The sequence below is a fragment of the Brassica napus genome, chromosome A9 (assembly GCF_020379485.1).
Source record: "Brassica napus cultivar Da-Ae chromosome A9, Da-Ae, whole genome shotgun sequence".
Lineage (NCBI taxonomy): Eukaryota > Viridiplantae > Streptophyta > Magnoliopsida > Brassicales > Brassicaceae > Brassica > Brassica napus.
In genome coordinates, this window is record NC_063442.1 from 41,402,300 (window position 1) to 41,419,005 (window position 16,706).

General features: G+C 34.8%; 3 protein-coding genes, 2 non-coding genes and 1 pseudogene across 5 annotated transcripts; 3 read left to right on the top strand and 3 right to left on the bottom strand.

Annotated features, from left to right (window-relative positions):
• The first annotated feature begins 3,420 nt into the window (after positions 1-3,420).
• Positions 3,421-5,818, top strand: LOC125578238 (annotated as a pseudogene).
• A 180-nt stretch (positions 5,819-5,998) lies between these two features.
• Positions 5,999-7,368, bottom strand: LOC106363112 (agamous-like MADS-box protein AGL61). Its single transcript, XM_022691873.2, has one exon. It carries the CDS (start codon positions 6,558-6,560, stop codon positions 6,009-6,011), a length of 552 nt encoding a protein of 183 aa, XP_022547594.1. The 5' UTR covers positions 6,561-7,368; the 3' UTR covers positions 5,999-6,008.
• Positions 7,369-7,587: 219 nt separating this feature from the next.
• On the top strand, positions 7,588-8,364 carry BNAA09G56820D (uncharacterized protein At1g15400). Its single transcript, XM_013806752.3, has one exon. The coding sequence runs from the start codon at positions 7,718-7,720 to the stop codon at positions 8,144-8,146; it is 429 nt and encodes a 142-aa protein (XP_013662206.1). The 5' UTR covers positions 7,588-7,717; the 3' UTR covers positions 8,147-8,364.
• Positions 8,365-8,434: 70 nt separating this feature from the next.
• On the bottom strand, positions 8,435-9,505 carry LOC106367064 (peptide deformylase 1A, chloroplastic/mitochondrial). The gene is made up of 3 exons (XM_013806751.3): positions 9,093-9,505; positions 8,921-9,010; positions 8,435-8,856 (listed from the first exon to the last, which is right to left on the bottom strand). The coding sequence occupies exons 1-3, from the start codon at positions 9,471-9,473 to the stop codon at positions 8,548-8,550; spliced, it is 780 nt and encodes a 259-aa protein (XP_013662205.2). The 5' UTR covers positions 9,474-9,505; the 3' UTR covers positions 8,435-8,547.
• On the top strand, positions 9,498-13,772 carry BNAA09G56800D. Its single transcript, XR_007316685.1, has one exon. It is a non-coding gene; the product is annotated as an uncharacterized BNAA09G56800D (transcript).
• BNAC08G38920D lies at positions 13,497-15,997 on the bottom strand. The gene is made up of 3 exons (XR_007316684.1): positions 14,876-15,997; positions 14,659-14,764; positions 13,497-14,021 (listed from the first exon to the last, which is right to left on the bottom strand). It is a non-coding gene; the product is annotated as a glyoxylase I 4 (transcript).
• Between the last annotated feature and the right edge of the window lie 709 nt (positions 15,998-16,706).

The following is a 16,706-nucleotide window of genomic DNA, read 5'->3' on the forward strand; positions in this document are numbered from 1 at the left end:
TTTACATCTTTGAAAAAGATTACAACAAATCGTATAATAATTTGTGGATTTTTTAAAAAATAAAAAAATATTTTTTTTAGTCTTATATCCAAAACTATGTTGCTTTATTCTACTTATCTTCTTATAAAATATGATGTTTCTTATTAAGTTGTGTGAAAGTAATAAAATTTGTGATCACTCATCATTTATATGTAACTAGGTGACCGGTCCGCACCCTGTGCGGACATAAGAATATGACCGGTCCGCACCCTGTGTTTCCTCTCGGTCCGCACTTCACGAGAGGGAACACAATAACGTCAGTATGAAGAGGCAGATATTATGTGTATGTATAATTGCAACGTCACAAAATATTTTGTGTGTTTACGAAGATACTTTCATTCAAAAAATGGAATAAAGAGTGTATAATTTTAGAAGTAACATATTTTATATTATCATTAATTAGAATTGTATTGTATATGTGTCGTAATTCTTTATTTTAGGTGAATAATATTATTTTTCCATAAATAATAAACAAACATTTATGTAGATATATTAAAAGAAAATATAATAAAAATTGAAATATTATACATAAATAATATAAATTATGAAGTACATTTCTCGATAAAGAAAGCAAATTCAATTAAAAACCTACAAAAAATTATATCTACCAAGCTCTTTTGTCTGCATGCAGATGAAGCAAACATCAATAAGTTAAAGAATTCTTCCATATTTGGAAAAAATATATATATATATATATATATATATATATATATATATATAACAATGACAAATTAAATAAAAGAGTATGTAAACACCTGTTTTCTACCAGTATGAGTTAGAATACCGCCGTATTTAAGAATCATAAGGGCCTCTACAGGTCTTTCTTCTTCGCCTTCACCATCCCACTTCAGCGGCTTCAGTTGAACCTTCATGTATATCCCTGAAAAATTTCTTCCCTGCGTCATTCCAAAAGGTTCTCTGATGTGAGAAAATGACCTCATGAATTAAATAAAAAATGCATAATGCTAGCTTACTTATAAAATAGTATATTCAACAAAAAAATGATATAAGATAGTATTACTAAATGATACTATGTAATACTTTTCCCGGACTATATTCAACAAAAAAAGAGAAAGTACTAAAGAACCTCTTCAAGAACTGCTTTAACTTGGCGAAGCTTCTCAGCTTGTTCAAGGTCTCCTGGATCACTATCACTCTCACGGCCTAGTCTACATATAAAAAAAAAAGACCATATTGTCGTTACCGGTATTCAACACATGAAAAAAATAGACCAGACATGATTTTTGGAGACAAGACACAAAGAGTTGAGTTCAGGGTTTTAAAGATGAGGAGCCTTTGCGTCTAAACACATTTTTCTTAGCACACAAGCAGGATCGTCGTAATACCTTAATAGTATGAGAGGAGAGATTTGTGAATAATACTTTAAAGAATGAAAAGAAAATGTTTGTATTTTAAAACTTTGGGTGTCTCCTATATATATACAGTCGATTTATATCTCATATTAATGACGCACAATATTTTGCACAATAAATAATAAAATCGTTTAAAGAAAGATATTAAATGTGTATTGTCAAAAAATGATTTGAATATGATATGATTTTAACTTGCGCAAGTAATCTATATTAAAAAGGTAAGCTATTAAAAACAAACAACCTAATTAGAAACATTAAAATATTTTGTAAGCAATGTAATAAATATGATATCAACATGCGCAAGTTTACCGTTTGAATAATAAAGAAAGTTTTTAATATTTGTCTAAATTCTAAATCTTGCCTAAGGGTAAACTAAATCGATAAAATTTAATGATTTCAACTTGCGCAAGTAATCCATATTAGAAAGGTAAGTTATTAAAAACAAATTTTGTCAATAAGTTATTTGCATATTTAATGATTTCAACTTGTGCAAGTAATTCATATTAAAAAGGTAAGTTATTAAAAACAAACAACCTAATTAGCAGGGGTGGGCACTTTACCCGATATCCAAAGTGGCACCCGAACCCGATCCGAAAAACCCGAACTGAAATCCGAATCGAAGTAGCAAAATACCCGAACGGGTATTGAATAAGGAGAGATTGGATACCCGAACCCGAACGGATAATACCCGAACCCGAATGGATATCCGAAGATAACCGAATATATGTATAATTAACCTTATATTTCTAGTTTACATCTCTCATTTTATATAAAATATTTATATTGATACTACACTTACTTTAAGTTCATATGATATACATATAATTACGGAAAAAAATGATTTGCTACTCACTTAAAATGCATGTCAAGTTTTTTATTTCAAAAATTAACAAAAAGTTACATCCAAAATTTTTTAAAAAATAACTAAATTAATGCCTTTTTAGTTTTAAAATATTATGTCCAAATCTATTAACCATTCAATTTATTAAAAATAAAAAATTAGTTAACTGAAAGTTATATTTTTAAATATAAGAAACTTGAGAAATGAAAATTTTAATTTTTTTTTTTCAAAATCTAAATATCCGAACCCAATCCAAAATAACCGAATCCGAACTAAAAATACCCGAACCCGGCCCGAAGTATAGAAATACCCGAACGGGTTCTACACCCCTGTACCAAAATACCCGAAAATCCGAAATACCCGATCCGAACCCGAACGGGTACCCAAGACTAAACTAAATCGATAATTATTATTGTCTAGCTATATATGGGCTTAACGAAATCGACAATAGTTTTGGGTTTGTCTACAACGATTGATTAAAATAAATGAAAAATAAAATTCAAAAAAATCGACCAATAGAATTATAACAATTTTTCTGAGAAGCTCTATATTAATGCCATGTCAGCAGAAATCATTAAAGTGACTTCTCTTTTAATGTATAGGAGGATATATACATATTGTCTTTCCTCATTTGACGTATGCATATATACATATCATCTAACATTTTCAGCTATATAAGATTATCTTACATACGTGCCAATACATGCTGGTAGAGACATAAATACAATAAAACCAAAGAGATCCCAAATCTTGCCAAATTGCCACTTACACGCAGCCTGCATGATGCAGGTAACGCAAGGAAGAATTAGCCTGTGTCAAAATCAAACGATAGGAATGGCTTCCAACTATTATTAGAAATACTTATTCAGAAAATTTCTTAGGGAGACGTATTTCTTGTCGGCACATCTTTCATTACATTTGAAAGCTCAAAGACATTACAAGTTTACAAATATATCCGAATATATTGCACCATAAACACGGCCCAACATTTGACCAAAAAAAAAAAAAACACGGCCCAACAATTGAGTTATTTCGGCCCAATAATCAGAAGGCAGTTCAACCCGCCCAAATTTAAAATGACCCGACCCGTAGCTTTTAAATGTGAACGAACCGTAAAACCCGCGTGGGCTCTCTTCCTCTTCCCGTTTCCAACGTCCATCGCCAACCATGGCCAAAGAGAAACCGAATCATCTTCTCACCTCCGATGGAGGTTTGCTTCATTCTATCCTCCATGCCATTAACTGATTGCTCAAATTCACTTCTCATTTCTTTTAATTGCGGCTAGATTGGTGAGCTCCTGCTTCAATTTATAGATGTAGGTGTTGATGAAGATAGAGATGGAGTGTTAGTAGACGACTCTCACAACGACCGACGTTAGGTGATAAACTCGAGAGTAGTCTTAACTTATTAGGCCGAGAGAAACTTTGCAGTAACAGTGATTCTGCTCCGGGAGATGATAAGCCTCCGACCGCAGCCTCCGTTAACGTTATGTTGAGACAAGCGTTGCATGCAGATGATCGGTCTCTTCTACTTGATTGCTTGTACAACCGAGATGAACAGGTTCGGTAGTTGTATGTTCTGTTTGTTTCTTTTTAATTGTTTATTTTTTTTTCATTCTCGGTTACTTCTTCTGTACAGGTGATTGCTAACTCGGTTGCTAAGTTGAATTCAGCAGAAGTACTCAAGCTTCTGAACTCTCTCCTGCCAATACTACAATCAAGGTGAGAGTTTAAGAATTGAAGCTGGTTTTTAAAGTGGTGGTTTTTTTATACTTTCTTGATTTTGCAGGGTGCAGTTTTAGCTTGTGCGGTTCCGTGGATAAAGTGTCTCTTACTTACTCATTGCAGTGGGATTATGTCTCAAGAGTCATCCTTGCTCGCGTTAAACTCCATGTATCAGGTTAGGGACTGCTTGAGTTTGTTGTCCGAGTATGGCGTCTCTGATAGTAAAACAGAAAGTTTGAAGGTAGATGATGGTTGATATGTGTTTGATTGCTTGTGTGTGCAGTTCATTGAATCACGAGTGTCAACTCTTCACACAGCCGTAGAAGTTTCAAGCTGCTTTGACTTGGTATGTAATGTATTATTATCTCTGATACGAAGAAGATATTGATTTCATTGTGTAGCAATAGATTTGGTGTTTGATTCCATTGATCACTTTGGGAATGAAACCACGCAACTGAAGTCCTGAGGTCGCTGTGCATGGATAACACTGTCATTTGTGGACTGTAAAGTATGTTACTGATTCGTTATTGATTGTGTTAATGGTAGATTGTGGACGACTTGGATGAAGAGGAAGAAGAGGATGGAGGTCCCGTGATCTATGAGGACAAGGACAGTGATGAAGAAGAACGGGAAGGAACAGAGTTAGCAATGGAGACAGATGAAGAAGCAGACGAATCAGCTGATGGTGTCAATGATTTTGAAGACATGAGCGACTGAGAAGACTTACTACAAACAGAAGAAAGTTTTGATTTGTGTGAGGCTGATTGATTGTTAGATGTAATGTTGTATCGATTAGACTTTTGTATTGAGAAAGAGTTTATGTTTTCTTAAAAGAAGAAAAAAGTTGACAACGAGTATGTAAATTGAGGCAGACCTTGCAAGTGCATCCAAAGTTCCATCACAGCCATCTAAAAGAGCCCTGTTCGTTTGCAGCTGTTTTCATATGTGTTTGCCGCTGGCATTGGTGTCGCTGAAAAAAAACAGCGGCAGTTGTGCAACAAAGACATGATGATTCCAATGAACAGGGCAAAGGTCTACTCGAATTTTATAATTCCCTCAATCAATGGAATTCTCCAGAGACGTGTCGCTGTGTTTGTAAGAAATGTGCAACAAAGAGATTATGATCTTCTGAAAATGCTGAAATAGGTAGAGAGCTGGAATGGAGTTTCTTTGCTCACCTGTACGGTTATGAACTTGATTTTTCCGGAGAGGTCTTCAAAAATCTTAACAGGCTGAGAGAAAAGCTCCCACTAACACATAAACAACAAGGAGCCAAGAACAATAGATTCAATAAGTTATAAGAACCAAGCTTTTATATACAAGTTTGCTTCTAACATGTAAAATGCGATGCACGTACGTATAACCTTGTGCATTCTCAAAATTAACAGAGTCCAGATGAATGTGGTACTTGCTCAAAGTGGAAACAAATTGTTAAGAAGAAGAAAAAGAGAGAGAGAAAGGCTATTCTTTTTGTCCCACATCGGTTTCTTTACTCAAATTTGTGTTGTTTATATACGTCCTTAAACAAACAATTGTACGTCGAGCTCAGTAGCGAGGGCTTGTGACCCATGTGGGGACAATAAGCTGATGGAACACTGGCCCGGCCCACAGGTCGGATCTGTTGTGGCATGTTCTGGGCTGCCCAGTCCAAGCCGAGAGTGACCCGTGTGTGTTGAGCGAAGGCTTGGCTCAGGCGGTTCCTAAAGTGGAGGGCAATGCGTGAGGCTGGTTTCACAGAGCAGCGATCACCTCCCTCTCTCGGCAGTGGACGGATAACGGCTCAAAGCCACTCAGATCCAGCATGGCCTGGTGGTTCGTACCCAGCTGAACCATCATCTTTTTTAATTTTTACATATTCCCATAAAATTCAACCAATTCCACTTTAATTATGCTCAACTCAGTTCTGAAAGGCCACAAAACATTTAGGAAATGAGAATAATATATAACCAAAATTGAAAAAAGAGCAAGCATGTTCATAGCCAAAAAGCACTACTACCATCTATAACTGTAAATTTCCTTCTTTCCTTTTTATCACAGTTTATATGTGACTCGGGAAGAAGCATGTACATAGCTTGAATTATAAATACAAGAAAAACCAGTAGACATTGAGTTCATGTAAGAAGGAGGAGGCACCACCATTGTCTTCCTCAGCTCCTCTAGCGCATATCTCATTTCCTGTAACTGAAGCAAACTCATTTCATCCACCGACCATTTAGCCATCTCACTCGCTTTCCTCATCTCCTCACCTTTCTTCTTCTCTTCCTCCAGTTGGCTCAACACCAAACTCAACTCGCTCCGCGTTGCTGTGTTTTCCCGCGGTTGACTTTGCTGCTGAAAAGAAGTATTGTTCCTGTACCGGTCCAGCACGGAGTAGACGCTTGGATGCCCGAACGAGAAAGGCTTTTTGGCGGGTGAGAATACGATTATTGCGACCTCTACACCGCACAAAGTGCATAGCTCGCTAGCTTTCTTGAAGAGACCAGCTCTGCGTTTGGAGAATGCTACTTGCCTGTGGCTCTCTTTCTCTATCTTAGCCATCCGTATTCTTTGCCGTCCAGTGCTTCCTTTTTTCTTTGAAGTCATTACTTATTTAGACGTTAGAAGGATTGTTTTTTCATCCCTTTATCATATATAGAGTATTGATTGTGGTGTAGCATTATAATAAACTTGCATTCGTAACTGCCCATTTTGTAATTACTCGATAATGAAATATCAAGATTTGTGAGTTATAAAATCTCAATTTGTTAATGTTGTGATGTAAAGAGATTTAGCCAATACATAATAGCCGTTGTTGACCGTTTATTTATCTTCTGATAAAACCGGTTCGCTACATGTTATTAGTTTTCTTAATTGATTCTGAGGAAAAAGAACATAAGAGCGTAAATTATTTAGCTTAAATAAAACTATATATTACACGGTGAAGTTGAACTTGATTTACAAAATGTCCCACTTTCACCTATCCGTATTTTTATATTATTTTCATCTCAAACTAGAGATTTGTAAATGTCAAACTAGAGATTTGGTATCTAATGACTAATGCCATCCTCACTTGCTCACCTAAATATAGTAAATATATTTGGTCACCCAATGAAGGAGAAGATTTTATTATAAATTAAATCGTGTCCTATAAGTCAATTCCCGTGTTTGTTTCTACTTTCTAAGCTTAATTATTATCTAACCCACGCCACTTGATTATAAAACAATAGTAATAAAAATGTTTACGCCATTTGAGTTTTTAAAAATAAAATAAAAACCCAACATATATGTGATCTGAATATGTATTAAAGAGGATTATGTGGCATTAAGATTCCAAAGATTCATACAGTTTTCTGATGAATCTTTGATGTTCCGTAGAATTATATGATCATTCAATATTTGCATTTTCAAATTTTAAAATATTTTAAATTTCTTATATCTGTTAATTAGGTTTGGTTTTCAAACCAGTTTTTTTTCGTAACAACTAGTATCACTGTTATCGTTACTTTTGCTAATACATTAATTCTGATAACAGTGATACTAGTTGTTACGAAAAAAAACAAATTCAAAACATCATCATCTTATCGATTCATCAAAATAATAAATATTAGTAATAATAGTGGACCGGCGTCAATTAAATAGTGATGACAGAAATAAAAAGGAAAGAGAGTCTGAACACAATGATTGATTAATCACACACTTATAAGCCTTATCACTTTTTAGTCTTTTAGCTCAAAAGAAGAAATCAAGAGAGAGAGAGATCCATGGAGGGTCTTCAAAGATCAACCATCTCCTTCCGCCGTCAGGGATCTTCCGGCATAGTCTTCGACGACCGTGTCATCGCCGAGCTTAACAAACAAGCCACGGAGCAGAAAGACGAAAGTCAACGCGACGAACAGCCTAAGCCTATGTCGGAAGAGCAAGAGAAACCGATCGCCGGCGACGAGAAAGACAAGCTCAGACCTATCAAAACAAGCGTACCACCACCAACAGCTGCTGGAGGACTCGAGAGGAGTCGATCCAACGGCGGAGGAGCTCCACGCCATCACCGAACAACCGGAAGAGTGTCTCCCGCGGTGGATCCGCCGTCTCCGAGACTCTCGACATGCGGTTGCTGCACTGCGTTTGGGAAGAAACCGCCGGGGAAGAAGAATAATCCGAGGAAGAAGCCACCGAAACGCAGATCAAGGTAGGCTTAAAACTAAAGAGATCACCAAAGTATACTGTCTTTGATCCTCTTTGTGTGTTCTGATACAATCTTGTTCATTTTCGAATCTCTCCGGTTAAAGCTTATAGATCGCAATACTTTGAATTTTATGTTTGATTGTAAATTAGCTGTCTTTTTTTTTCAGACAAATTTTTCATCTCTGTATTTGTTTTTTTTTTCTTGATCACCGCCGCATTTCACGCCTTCGCCGCCGTGTCTTGTCCATAACGAGCTAGACAACATTTCCAATTTAAAAAAAAAAAACATAGCTGTCTTAATGTGTGATATGTTCTGTCTTAAAATTAATAATACTGTCCGTAAAGAGACATGAAGCTTTAAAACATTACAAAAATTACATAACAAACTTTCTGTTGAAGAATCTGTCTATCATTGAGGTCCGAGTTTAGGACAGCCTTCAGCTAGAGGCAAGTCCAAGTTATCTACTGTCCTAAAAGTGCGTGGTATCATCTTATCAACATAAAGATTACCATCCAAATGATCGCACTCATGCTGCAGAATCCTCGCTTGCCAACCCGAAGCATTCACCTGAATCCTCTTCCCTTGACGATCGTAGCCCGTCACTACCACTTCAAGGTGTCTCTCCACCACAGCTCTGAATCCATCAACGCTCAGACATCCTTCGAAGAAGAGAGCTTTCTTGTCGCTGCTCGCTTTAAGCTCCGGATTCACCATTACCTAACACATCAAAAAAGTTAACTCTCACTAATTTTAACAACTTGAATGACTAAATCTTTATTACCATAAGATCAAAGGGACGTCTGTTTTGAGCAAAAGTCTCCTCCTTTGGTGCGTAACTGATATACTCTTTTGTATCTTCAAGAACAATGATCTGAATCATCACCATGGAAACAAGTTTAATCATTAACATTTTTAAAAAGAAGAAAAGAAAAGCGTTAGACTTTTTTACTTACTCTTAAGGGGACACCGATCTGAGGAGCAGCAAGGCCAACTCCAGGAGCTAATCTCATTACTTTAACCATATCATCAATTATCTTCTGTATACGCTCCGACCCGATTTCTTCCGGGTCAACTTCTCGGGCCTTCTCGTGTAGAACCGGATCTCCAGCTGCCACGATATCCGGTAAGTCCACTTTCTTCTTCTTGTCCCCAAGACCCAGTAGCCAACCGGCTTTGGTCTTCAAAGAGGATGAAGAAGAAGAGGAGAAATGATAGAGGTTATGGTTCAACGAGAATGAGGTGTCGGGTCTTGAAACGGGGAATCGGGTTGAGCGACATGTGACGGCGGCGGAGACCGGGAGTAGTCGAAGTGAGAATCTGAAAATGGTTGCCATAGCCGTCGGTTTGGTCAGAGGGGAGTCTCACCGGGTCGTTTCTTGAGATATGTCTCTTTGGGCCTGCTAACGTCTGCGGCTCCTTCGGCCCAGTATTTTTGAAGCCCAATGTTGGCATTTGTCTCTAAACAAATGTCTTATTGCTAGTTTAGTCGTTTTTAATGATTTTATGGGACGATCATGTATGGGTCGAGACCACTTACTGGATGGATAAATTTAACTATGGGCCTGACTGGTTCAAACGCAGCGGTTGCAGTTGCGAGAGTTTGTGGATGTGGACGGTTGCAGTTTCTAGCAGTTTTAAGAGATTTGTACGACTGGTACTGCGGTTAAAAATTGGTGCGTTTGCGGGTGACTTATGACTGGTTAACTACCAAATACGGTAACAGTCAAATAATAAATTAACAATATTTACATTTAATATAATTATAAAAATATCAAAAATTATAAAATTATAATAAATATAAAATTTATATTTAGAAAGTTATAATTTTAATTTTTGAAAATTTATTGAAATTGTTTTTATTATAAAATTTTATAATATTAATTAAAATATAATAGATATATTTTAATATTTTCATAATTTCAATTTTAAATTTTTTATTAAATATTTTTACTTTTGTATATATATTGTTTTAAAAAAAGAGACAATGTGTGGAATATCCTCAATTAAGGTCTAAATTTGCTGAATGCCCATAATTATGGATAACCCAAAAATGAGTAATTTTTTAACACTGTGCGGACAAAAATGCCCTTATGCTTTGTCGAAAACAAGTAACTCTAGATCTATCAGCTAAATATTTACATAGCAGGTAACAATCTACATACCAACTAACATATTCGCTAATAATTTCAGTATCATCTAACAATCTATGTATCAAACAAATGTATCGACTAACAAATCATATATCAGTTAATGAAACTATTAACAATTAATTAGTTATCTCTAAATCTATTTGTAACAGCTAACACTTCATGTATCGATTAAGAATCCATTAAAATCTAAATAATAGCAGGTAAGTAATAAAATACCTACTAACGTATATATTATCTAAAAGTTGATTGTGATTCGAAATTGGAAACATTGGAATTGGGGTGAGATAATAAGATTAACATTATGGGTGTCAAAAGATTCAGAATAAAAAAATAAAGATTTGTGTTGAATCAGAAGATGATTTGAAGAATTTATACGAGACATAAAGAGATTAGAACACATAAAAGGGAGAAGAGAGAGAGATATAGATAAGGATATTATAGTCACTAAAAATATTAAAAAGAAACAAGGTTATATGACAAATTACATGGGTTTTTGGGTGCATCTACGCCAATTACTCTTAAAAAAAAGAATTTTTTTTTACTCTCCCGTAACCGCCCGCAACCGCAAACGCTAGCTGGAACCGGCTTTTGGATTTATGAGATTCAGAGCGGTTTAAAACGGTTTAGAGCGATTTGAGTGAATATTGCAAACCGCCGACAACCGCTACCAACCGCAAAAGTTGTGTTTGCGGATGGTAGCGGGAAAACCAATCGCCCTCTATGACGGTTCATTTACTAACTGTAAAATGATCTCGAGCTTTGGTTGGCTTATTTGGGATTAAAAGAGGAATATATTTAGGAATAGGATCATGTCAAGCAGAGAACATAACACCAACATGGAGTTGAAGCCTAATGTTGGCATTCAAAACTGATTACTTAATCTTAAAATCTAAAGATAAATCTAAAGAATGTGGTATATTTTACACAGCTTTATAAAAAGGTAACCTGTTTTGTAGTTTAGAGTTTTTAAAATATATATTTTCCTCACTATCCTTTATTTTATTTTACATTAGTGATGTGATACGGAGCAATCCATAACAGCTCCACATCGTAATTGATAAGAAAATTGTAATAAACAATTCGAAAATAACATCCTAAACTAGTGATTCAAATATTTTAACTATTGATGTGCTTAAAGAATGGATAGATGTTTGGGGGTAGCCAGTAACGCTCCACGGCTCCAGCTGTCCAAAGTAAAGTTGTAAACATACATGCACGTACGTAGGCTTTGAGCCAAATAGTTAATTAATTATGGTACATGTTTGTAAATTGATTCAACGGATCTGCCTAAGATTTACTAGTTCAGTTTGGAAAGGTTAGATGCTAACTTAAGCCTTATGATCTCTTCTTTGTTATTTTAATCGATCTTCTTGGTTAAAACAAGAAAAAAGCGGAAAAGGTTACCGGAGCGGCGTCAACGGTAAGAGGGGGAGGTGAGTTAAGGAAGCTGATCTCCGATGCTTAAGCCGTAATTCTTTCCGTGTAAACAACTTGGTTAATATATATATAAAATGGTCAATCTTGTCTAGTTTTTATTTGGAATCTTGCTTGCTTACTTGTTTCTTCATATTGATAAAGTCAAATTCAATAGTCAGGCAATATCTTTATATTTCGTCCATGCAGAAATCTTAGATTTGATTCTGTTTATATCCAAATTTTTATTTTTATTTTATTGCATGCCAATGGATTTTTTTTCTTATATATCACGATTTTTTTTTGTTGTAAAATATAGAACCAAATTAGATAATAACTTTTTGGGGTGAAATTCATAGTATAACTATGATCATTTGCAGAGAATACATTCGGTGGTTTCAGGATGGTTCCTCAGCCTCCTAAGTCGCGTATGTAACTTGAGATTCAAGATTCCTTTTTTATTCCTTCAACATTCAAATATGGTTCCTGTATAGAGTAAAAAGTCTTATTGATTCCTTCAAATCTAATTCTGTTTTTTAATAAAGAAAGTATTATCAAAATTCCCCTATAAATACATAGGTTTAGGAGCATCCTAAATATCACAAACAATTCACCCTAAATCAAAACCAGGAAACACAAACACTCCTACATATCAATCATGATGAACAACAACAACAACAAGAACAATCTGAAGATGAGTTCGGCGCAAGAAAGTGGTAATGGTACTTACTAACATCGTTATTACAGAGACGAGGAATAATAAGAAGGTAGAGAGAAAGGCATCCATGGACGTGGACAAGTGCGCGGAAGCTTTCATCACAAACTTCAGAAAGCAGCTAGCTTCTTCTCCAGCGTCTCGAATCCATCGAAAACATGCTCTCCCGTGGCCTATAATATTATTTATCAATACACACTTCTATGTATGTATTACTACGTATGTATTATTTCTTTCTTTTATATATATGCGCTAGCTGACTCCGAACGTCTAGTATGCATATTGTTACTAGTTGGTAAAAAATATTGTATGTCATTTATTATTTTACTTGTCTGGTGTGAATTCGGGTAAATAACTCGATAAATCTAAAGCCAAGAGAACATTCCAAATTGAGGCGAATAACTTCTGAATATGATTCTCTTATTAGATTTGTGAAACACTCCATACGACCCCAATTAAAAGCCCTCTATAACCTAAAAGTTCGATACTAGGACAAATAGCTATACTGTAATATTTTGTTTTCTTAATTAGATGTACTGTACCTTTCGGCATGCATGTGTTTATTTTGGTAGATCTATCACAAGTACATCTATCACACAAAAAAATCTCATTTTAGAATCGGATATATATTACACCACACACAAGTGTTGTGTGACTTGTTAGGAACCAACTAAAACAATATATGTAAGCATTATTCTCTTTGGTGGTCATATGATTTTTCCCTCTGTGCTTAAATGATTAATTTCTATGTTTTACAAACATATCAAAAGTTGATTATAAAAACATCATTTTTTGGTATTTAGCTATTTTCCATCAGCTTAACCCAATAGTATTTGAATAAATACAATAATACTTTTTGAATTTACAATTTATCATTATTAACTATTAAATTTGCACAAAAAATTCAAAACATATACATTTTTTAAAATAATTTTATTTTTGAAATTTAAAATTTACTATTAAAAATAAATAGAAAATATAAAACATTTATTTTTCTGAAACACAATTTTATTTTAAAATATTTCTCTTTTAGTAACATTATATGATAAGAAAAGCGAGAGAATGATCATTTCCTCTAGGGGAATCACATTCACTGATTCACGTCGGTTTCTTATTCATTACATCCAAAAACAAACACACCCAATGTGGACACACGACAACAACAGAAACCAACTAAAACAATATATGTAACACTAATTCCCTTGGTGGTTATATCATATAACGAGAATGATAATTCCCTCGGGGGGGAATCACGTTCACTGATTCCCGTTGATCGGTCTCTTATTCATCACACACAAAAGCAAACACACCCAAAGCACACACACAAACACAACAATAGCAGAGATAGTAAAGGGTGGATCTTAATTAGTCTGCGGTTGTGGCTGCCCCATCTGATGAAGTTTAACTTTTGCGCAGTACTGGGCCAGTCCTCCTACGAGGGGGACAACGGGGAGGCTATCGCAATTGCAGATCTCTATCATGAAGCCATCAGGGTCGTGAAAGAAGATCTGGTCCACTTTGATCCCTCTTCCTTCTACTATCTACCTCACATACTCTATTTCCATTTCATCAAGCTTCTTCTCCACTGCTGCCATACTCTCGCACTACATTTCCACAATTAACATGTCTTCTAAACTACACCGAGATTTGCAATAATAATCATACATATGCCCAAAACAGAGCAACACCTATATATACATGGTATGATTTTTATGTCTGCGATCTCATTTCTCTTTACACACAAAAAGGATGTTTCAATTCTTAAAACTAAATATTTTGTTGTCAATGATTGAAATATGAAAACTTCTATCTTTCAAAACTTTGACCTATAAAAACTCCACTTTCATTGACCTATAGAAGTCTACCTTGTTTTCTCCTATTTTAACATTTTGCTTGTCCTTTCCTCATGATAGCTTGTCTCGCAAATTCAGTTTCTTTCTTTCAAAGTTATTACAAGTCCCATTAAATTCTACTGTTCATTCTACCTTCAGTATTTAGTAACTTAACAGTTCAGTATGGAGCAACTTTGGATCTTTTTTGCCTCCCTAAATAAATAGTTCTTAAGTTGGTGTTTTGCATAAAATATTCATAAATTTATACAAGTTTCTGAAGGGAACATTTTGTGTGCTTTCTTTCTTATCTTAAGGGAATACAGAGCTTGTGTGAACCTAACTTGTGTGATTGTTTAACCTAATATATGTTTCAGGTTTTAAACTGCTCAAAAGAAGATGAAAAATTAACCTGAAAAGAGATGTGGTTATCTTTGGAATTAATCGCAGTTTTCTTGGGAAGTTTTTCAGGCTCTGTGGAACGCAAGAGATGTATTCCAATTCCATGTCCGAACAACCTAACCCAAAAACACATACAAGTTTTAAAACTCATTTATTGTTTTATGTAAACTCTTTCATAATTTCAAACATATACATATATTAATAAAAAGATAACTACGAGAGGGTACCAAGCGCCTTCAAAATCTAAAGACTCAGGTCTTCGAACTGGGAAGAACCCTAAGACCTTTTGGTAAAAATTCATCGACTCTTCGAGCGATCGGCACAAGAGAGACACATGGTTCAGTGACGTGAGACGGAGAGGGTTGACTGCGTTTTCCTTCATTTTAAGAAAACTCATAAGGACAGTATAAAACAAAAATGCAACGCCGCCTTGCAGAATGCTATATAAGTAGCTGTGAGTGTGAAATTGTGAATATAGATGTGCAGGAGTGTATATTGATTGGATAACTTATCTGATAATCAAAGACTTGGCCATGATATTGTATTTATAGAAGGCCTCTAAGCAAATGGAAACTTAGGGTTTTTAGAAAATTTAATATTCATACTTAAACGTGCCAAAATTAGGTCTATAACATCATATTTTATTTAGTTGGTATAATTTAGATATTAGAAACTTAACAAGATTTAAGAAAAGTAAAAATAAATGGACGATATGTTGAAAATAAATATATATATATATATATATATATGGTTACATAAATACAAGTCATGATCGAATATTCTTGTATACTACGTAAAAGAAATGATTAGAAAGTAATTCAGAATGTGATGAAGAAGAACTAGCTACTACTACATAATACCAACTACGACATAGAATAATGTAAATGATGTGATTGGTAAAAAGAATGGTGTAAATATGCGAAATTGGGTGATTACAGAGGGAATATGTTGAGAACCCACCAATGTCGGGTTGAGTTCGATACGCAAGAACTCAAACAAGCTGACTCGGACAATCACAACTTCTCGTTTTTTTCCTTTTAACTAAACAAAGACTAAGACAAAGACTAAGATCATACCGGACACGTCGGCAATTACCAAACATAAGTCTTTTGTTGTCTTATGCAAAGACTTTGGTCTTTTGTTGCCGTTTCCAGAGAGATTCAGACAAAAGATGATAAATGAAAGAAGTATTAAAGAAAAAAAAAATGAAATCTCTTTTTTAGAAAATCACGACAGTTAACAATACGAGTCGGAGAGAAAAAGAAACACATGTATTATATACTGTATGGAAAAGAAACCCTGCTGAACCCCTTTAGATTTTAGCCTGGCTGTTACGTTTTCCTAATCTCGCATGATTTTATGATCTCATTTCATAGTTTCATACCCTAAAGATACTGCAATTATATCAAACTTTATTGAAGTGATAAGCTTTAAAAATCGATTATTATTATATATATTGTGAGTGTTGATTTGTCACTTACTTTCAAAAAACACGAAACACCAACACTGGACACCTTTTATTTTTTAATGTGTACTATTAATTTCCATATATATAGCTAGTCTTTTCCCATGACGAAGGGCCGATAAAACCAAATCTGTAATCCAAATCAAGAGTATACAAAGCTCAGTTTAACATGTTAAACTCGTTTACAAATCTTAGTTAAATAGTTTTGTACATAATCTAATCGAAACAACTACTAGTGCATACCGCATTCATAATTATATACATTTATCCTACAAGTAAATGGTAGGGCCAATCAAATGAATAGGCTCAAACCTTTTGTCCTTTTTTTTGTAAATGGAAAGGAGAAAACAATTCCTAAAATGATTATAAAAACTGTAAAACGTATTTCACGATGCAGGAGTGTCCACAAGTTGACAAGGAAGTTTCAGTTTCTCTTATTTAGTATTTACAAGAAATCAAGCAGCTAGCGTCTGAGATTCAGACAAATTGATACGTTATCATCTTTTCCACGGTATCAGGAAAGCCTCCGAAGTGGATATACTTGAGTTGCTTTAAGCAAAAAACCATTGGTTTGTCCAGCAAAAAGAGGAAAA

Coding starts and splice junctions, on each gene's coding strand:
- LOC106363112 (XM_022691873.2), bottom strand. CDS start 6,560: ATGACTTCAAAGAAAAAAGGAAGCACTGGACGGCAAAGAATACGGATG.
- BNAA09G56820D (XM_013806752.3), top strand. CDS start 7,718: ATGGAGGGTCTTCAAAGATCAACCATCTCCTTCCGCCGTCAGGGATCT.
- LOC106367064 (XM_013806751.3), bottom strand. CDS start 9,473: ATGGCAACCATTTTCAGATTCTCACTTCGACTACTCCCGGTCTCCGCC. Junction 9,011..9,092: donor AGATCGGTGTCCCCTTAAGA/GTAAGTAAAAAA, acceptor GTGATGATTCAG/ATCATTGTTCTTGAAGATAC. Junction 8,857..8,920: donor GACGTCCCTTTGATCTTATG/GTAATAAAGATT, acceptor TTGATGTGTTAG/GTAATGGTGAATCCGGAGCT.